This window comes from Priapulus caudatus, unplaced genomic scaffold, assembly GCF_000485595.1.
Source record: "Priapulus caudatus unplaced genomic scaffold, Priapulus_caudatus-5.0.1 Scaffold801, whole genome shotgun sequence".
Taxonomy (NCBI): Eukaryota; Metazoa; Priapulida; class Priapulimorpha; order Priapulimorphida; family Priapulidae; genus Priapulus; species Priapulus caudatus.
In genome coordinates this window covers 86477-93428 of record NW_014577862.1, presented here as the reverse complement: position 1 = coordinate 93428, position 6952 = coordinate 86477, and the positions used below count along the sequence as shown (strand labels likewise).

The 6952-nt window shown below is 47.8% G+C and overlaps 1 protein-coding gene across 1 annotated transcript in view; it reads left to right on the top strand.

The window, feature by feature from the left end:
* Positions 1-6952, top strand: part of LOC106813626 — a 42651-nt gene that overhangs the window by 4363 nt on the left and 31336 nt on the right. Inside the window, exons 2-3 of the mRNA XM_014817811.1 lie at positions 100-1374; positions 4233-4373. Of these exons, the coding sequence (XP_014673297.1) occupies positions 100-1374; positions 4233-4373 (1416 nt within the window). The remainder of the gene's footprint in view (positions 1-99; positions 1375-4232; positions 4374-6952) is intronic.

Genomic DNA, 6952 nt, shown 5'->3' with positions numbered 1-6952 from the left:
TCCCGCTCCGCGACCCCGCCGCTCCCCCTGAGACCACGAGGTGGCGCTGAGCGTCGTGGTCGCACTACGTCGGCGTCCGGTGGACCTCCCTGGCGACAGCGACGGCGGCGTGCCGGCCCCGAACGACCGCGCCTGCGCGCGGTGCGCACCTGCGTGCAGCGGCTCGCGGCCGCGGGCTTGCGCGGGCGCCCACGCGCACGTCGTCATGAAAGTATCCGGCCGGCCAGGTCGCGCTGCCGACGCCCCCGGAGCGCCGCGTCTCGTCGCCGCCGTACACCGGCGAGCGAAGATGGCCTTCTGCGGCGTCTTGCCCGACGACGAACGCTCTCGTCGGCGTGGCACACGCTCGCCGCCGACGACGACGCACGATGTGGGAAGTCGGAGCCTGCCACGTGTTTTCTCGACCCGCGGCTCGCGCGCGACCGATCGCCGACGCGACGCGCGGCGCGCTGGAGCGTGCGCTGCAGCGGCGGCGCGGCGGGGGAGGCGTGCGCGGCTTTCCCTCGCTCGGCGAGTCCTATCCTCCGCGCCATCGCCACGCTCTACAGGCAGAACAGCGACGAGTCAACGGCATCTCATGTCTCGAGTCTCGAGTCGGAGTCTCGCGCACGCACGGAGGCGTCGACGGCAGCGGCAACGCAATACGCGCAGATGCGCTACACGTGGAGTGGAGCGTCGGTGAGCAGCAGAGCTAGCAGCGAGTCCGCCGCAGAGCCGAGCCCGCGGGAGGGGCCAGCCGAGACGACGGACGAGGCAGAGGAGGCGGGCGGCGCACGACATCGAGTCGACCCCCACGACTCCGTCACCTCCGAGGTCGCTGCCGCCACGACTCACGCCGGAGGCAGAGACGCGCGCGGCGTGGAGTCTCGCGCACACCAGGTGGCGGCACCGCAGGACGACGGATGCTCGCGCGCGTCTTGGTCCGCGTCCGCTTCACTTCCTGTGCCGGCCGTCGTCGCCCAGCCTGCCTGTCGTGAATCCGCAAAGCCGGACGCACGATCGATCGCCGGCTTCGACGTGAGAAGTGTGAGCAAGAGCATCAGGTCTACAGACAGCAGCGATGCATCGATACACCTCGCAGCACTGCTACCTCCTTCGCCGCGGGCGCGGGGAACGGTCGCGCCGCGCCTCCAACAGGTGGCGCCGTTCCCGCGCTCGTTCCGGGCGGCGGCGGCGGCGGACGAACCGAACAGCGCGGAGAATCTTCGTGCGAGCTTCCGCAAGCTCGCGGAGACGCGCAAACGCCAGATGGTGCCACGCGCTCCGTCTCCCGTGAGAGCGGCGTCGGACGCCGGCGGGCCGCCAGCGAAGATGCAGTCACTAGCGCGTGGCGCGCAAGACGGGCCGTTGCCGATGGAAACGTGGAGCGTCGAGGTAGGGTGTAGAGTCGCGAGCGAGGTGCGTATGGTACACGTACGAACCGTGTGTGGGCGCGATACGCTTACACAGCGCTTCTTAAACTGTTGAATGGTTTGGCCAAGCGTGAATGAAATCATTTTAGTGTGAATGAAACTTACCAAAAACATAAGGAAATTTAGTCACGGATGAATGAAATTTTGTGATAATGACTCGAGGGCGAATGACACTGAAGTAGTTTAAGAAACACTGCACTAGTAGCATGGATTCTCGTCGATTTTCATATATTTGATCTCTTATAACACGAATGTATCGCGATCGATGAGTGTGTGCATTGTTTTCCGATGCGTGCATCTCTTTTTCTATGAAATCTCGATTATATACAGTATTGGCAGTTTTGGATTGTTAAGTACTGTTTTAGCATTAAAATGTCTGTTAATTATGCATTAATTATAAATAATGAGCTTCAGATATGAACTTTGATTACAGGGGGAGGTGAAAATGGAGCTGGCAGGAAATGAGAGTATGAGGGAGAGCTTCACGGACAATGCAACCACCATAGTTGGCAAGACATCGGTGGAGACTGATGGAACGAACGATGCTGTATTCTTACATCCAGGACCTGTTAAGGTAACCAATTCTACAGTACGGTGCAACCAGGGTGTTAGCCAGGAAAAGGGAGTCTCACCATCTGAGCGAAGCGAGGATGCTGCGGGTGCGAAGCGCCCTAGGGGAAAAAACCGACGATTTTATTTTCATGCAGGGGTAAAATTGGGCCGCCCTCATGCCGTCTCTATCAAATTTCATCCGTCTCATCCAAGAATAGGCCGTTCAAAAGACGGGTAGACGGGTCTATGGCTAACAGTAACACACTGGGTGAAACTAGTTATTAAAGCCATACTGTATTGCGTACTATATTCTATATTATACTATGCTATCTTCATAGTAATAATTAAGCTTAGTTTGTTTGCAACTATGTTATTTCTTACCTTTCTTTAAAACTTAACATGTAGATGGCAGCAGCGTCCAACTTCAACAGCGTATTTCATTGCTAGCCGCATTGTAAGCAGAACTATTATATGTGTCGAAGCAGTGATTACCGCTGGTAGCATTGTTGCTATAGCTATCTAGTACCTACTGTTTCTGTTTGATTTTAGTCTTAATATATATGTATATGTATATATATATTATATATATATATATTATTTATGTGTAATACAGTATCAGTTAGTAATATCAACTGGGTAATGGGTGTATGTGTTTAAAATTCATGATGATTTTTAGGTTGTCCGCATTTTAGTTATAAATTTACAATTTAGTTTGATATGTTAGAAATTCAGTAATTTCTCCATAATGTGTAAGATTCTATATAATCTAATATATATCTGGAATATGTAGAAACTTATACATTATGGAAATGAATGAATTTTTAACATATCAAACTAAATTTGACATGTATATAACATACCAGGAGTAGAAATTAGTTTGAAAATGGCCTGTAGGTAAGGGATTTTATAGGCCTGCCAGGCAAATTATAGGCCCGCATCATTCCCCGGATACCGCAGAATTCTTTTAAAATAAAAGACTGAAATTTGTACAATGGTTTATTTACACTTTACAGTAATATAAAGAACATCTTCAGTGACTACTAATGAGCTGTCAGAATTCTCACTGTCCTCATTGGTGTCCCCACTCTCTTAGTGGAATATTTTCTTAACTGTTGGCTGGCCTGCACTACAGCAATAGAATGTACACAAACTGCATGTTTACTCCATGTCTAAGTCATCTATAGCTCAGTGTTTATTTACCGAAGATATGATAGAAAAAGCCTGGCTGATTTCGAAGTAAATGTGGCAGGAAATAAGTTAATTAGACCCCCTCATTAGTGCAGATGACTGCTGGTAATGATTAGAATCGACATGCTTCAAAGTGTAGGTTACATGCAGGACCTGGGTCGCTGTTGTGCACAACTTGACACAAGTGGGCGATACTGCGGTAACTTTTCATCCTCGCTGGCGTGCCGGGGACGGTTTTGCATGCTGGGGTTGGATTTTCTACGGGCCCGTCGGACTTGCTAGTTTTAGAAATGTCAGGCCCGAGCCTTAAAATACGTGCATCGGACCTGCGGGCCCATTATGATTTCGACCCATGTATACACATACATATATGCGGCGCGGCGGCGGACGAATCCGAACAGCGGGCGGAGAATCTTGCGGCGAGCTCCGGCAAGCTCGCGGAGACGCCGCAAGACACGGCGCAAGTGGCCCACGCGCTCCTCTCCCCGTATGAGAGCGGCGTCGGACGCTCGGCGGCCGCCAGCGAAGATGCAGTCACTAGCGGCGTGGCGCGCAAGAGCGGGCCGTTGCAGATGGAACGTGGAGCGCGAGGAGGTGTTAAGAGTCGCGAGCGAGGTGCTATGGTACTGGTACGACACCGTCGTGTGGGCGCGATACGCTTCACAGCGCTTCTTAAACTGGTGAATAGGGGGGTTCGCCGCAAGCGCGTGGAATGAAATTCATTTTAGGTGCTAATGAAACTTACCAAAAACATAAGCGAACTTTAGTCACGCGATGAATGAAAGTTTTGTGATAGATGACTCTGAGGGTGATGACACTGAGTAGTTTATAGAAACACTGCACTGAGATAGAATTGGCATTCACGTCAATTTTCGTGTATTTTATCTCTTATAACAGGAATGTATCGCCTGATCGATGAGTGTGTGCATTTTTTTCCGATGCGTGCATCTCTTTTTCTATGAAATCTCGATTATATACAGTATTGGCAGTTTCGTTAAGTACTGTTTTAGCATTAAAATGTCTGTTAATTATGCATTAATGAATAAATAATGAGCTACAGATATGAACTTTGATTTACAGGGGGAGGTGAAAATGGAGCTGACAGGAAATGAGAGTATGAGGGAGAGCTTCACGGACAATGCAACCACCATAGTTGGCAAGACATCGGTGGAGACTGATGGAACGAACGATGCTGTATTCTTACATCCAGGACCTGTTAAGGTAACCAATATTCTACAGTACGGTGCAACCAGGCGTGTTAGCCAGGAAAAGGGAGTCTCACCATCTGAGCGAAGCGATGGATGCTGCGGGTGCGAAGCGCTTAGGGGAAAAAACGCGACGATTTATTTTATATGCAGGGCTAAAATTTGGCCGCCCTCATGCCGTCTCTTATCAAATTTCATTTGTCTCACAGAATAGGCCGTTCAAAGACGGGTAGACGGTGCTATGGCTAACAGTAACACACTGGTGAAACTAGTTATTAAAGCCATACTGTATTGCGTACTATATTCTATATTATTACTATGCTATCTTCATAGTAATAATTAAGCTTAGTTTTTTTGCACTATGTTATTCTTACCTTTCTTTAAAACTTAACATGTAGTATGGCAGCAGCGTCCAACTTCAACAGCGTATTTCATTGCTAGCCGCATTCTAAGCAGAACTATTATATGTGTCGAAGCAGTGATTACCGATGGTAGCATTGTTGCTATAGCTATCTAGTACCTACTGTTTCTGTTGATTTTAGTCTTAATATATATGTATATGTATATATATATTATATATATATATATTATATATATATATATTTTATATTTTTAACTATAAAGCCCAGGGAAGCAAATGAGGAGTATGCTATACTGAGGAGAATTGAAAGAACCCAGTCCCTCAGGTTATCGTGCAATCGTTCCTGTGGGCTAATCGTAGTGTGTCACCTGATGTGTGCTATGAATATGATGTTTTATAATCTCAATTAATTAAGTTCCCATCCGCAACCATCTGGACAGGAAACGCCATGCCCACGTGCGTGTATGTGTGTGTGTGTGTGTGTGAGTGTGTATGTGCGTGCGTGCGTGTGTGCTGCGTACGTGCGCTGTCTGTTGTTGTGTGTGTGTATTATTATCACTGTTTGCTGTTTCATGTTTTAAAAGCTCCATGTACAGACATGAACCACCATGAGCACACACAGCTTCACAGTAACTAGGTAGGATGTGGCAGCCACATAGGAAACAACTGGGTGTCCGTTGCATATCCTGCCTTGTGTTCCACTCGCGATCGTCTGCCTGTCAAAAGGAAGTTGCATTCTCTACGTCACTCGGTGCTGTATCTCAGCTGAGGTGTAGCTTTCTGTGTGCGATGAGGATATAGAATTCGTCATGGCACGAACATGCTAAATGCGGTTTGATAGGAGAAGTCCTCAGATAGCGGCATATTGGGGAAACATCAGGCCAGACTTACTGAGAACGTGATCAGATGGAAACGTGTCACCTGTTGATTCGCAGCGATTTTCAACCTGAATTCAGACAAGAGACTCATTGAGACAAGATTCATCTTTGATTAATTCAGACAACCGCCAACCAGACTAGCGAACCTTTTATATCGGTACATTTTCACGAGAAACCCCGCGAGAGGTGTTCGTGTAAGAAACGAAACATTCGACGACTGCGAACCTTTAACATTGGTAGTTTTCGCGAGAAGCGCGTTCGTTATAAGAACCGAAGCGTTCGGCGACGCGCGCCGCCGCGTGATGTGTCACGCGGAGAGCGGTCGACGTAGATGGTTTCGACGCTGTGCGATGAAAGGCGGGGCCGCAGCACATTCTACATGTCATCCAGCTTCGGTCAATATGCAGATGCCGTCGTGCGGTGAGTACGCACCGTCTCCCACACTGCAGTTAAACGATGACACTCGTTATCAAGTTACCAATGACAATCTCCATATCATGTTAACGATGACAGTCATGGCAATCTCCCTAATACAGCCTTCGAAGTAAGGTTCCCTACTACATAATATCCCTTGGTTAGTGTATCGCGTACCCCTTATATGATGTGACTCCCAAGTAATGCTACCATATCATATATCCCTTGATTGAAGGACAGCTTATCACCCAAGCCTTGATACAACAATACGATACGAATCGCGATACAACCATCACGATACGATAGGTAATACAATTCAGCTTTTCACGATCATACGATCTGTATCATGATACAACCTTCAGGATATGATTCCTATCACGATACAGACTTCACAATACGGTATGTATCACACGATACTTCCTTCACAATACGATCCGTATCACGATACAGCCTTCACGATACGATCGCGTATTACGATACAGCCTTCACGATACGATCCGTATCACGATACAGCCTTCACGATACGATCCGTATTACGATACAGCCTTCTCGATACGATCCGTATTACGATACAGCTTCACGATACGATCCGTATTACGATACAGCCTTCACGATACGATCGCGTATTACGATACAGCCTTCACGATACGATCCGTATTACATGCTTCGTCACAGTCCTTGAAAAGTCCTTGAATTTGAGGGGAGTCCTTGAAAAGTACTTGAATTTAGTAAATGTTGATTTTTGTGCTTGAAAAGTGCTTGAATTTTTAGAAAGAATCTTGCCTGTAATAAAAGAAATTTGTACCATCAATAATGTGCAAACCTCAATAGAAATTTGCGTTAAATGATGATCACAAATTACGTAAGTCAGTAAAATATCAGTCAGTAAATCAAGGTTTGTTGTAGAAGTGACAGTGTTTAGAAGGGTTTATTAATGTGGAT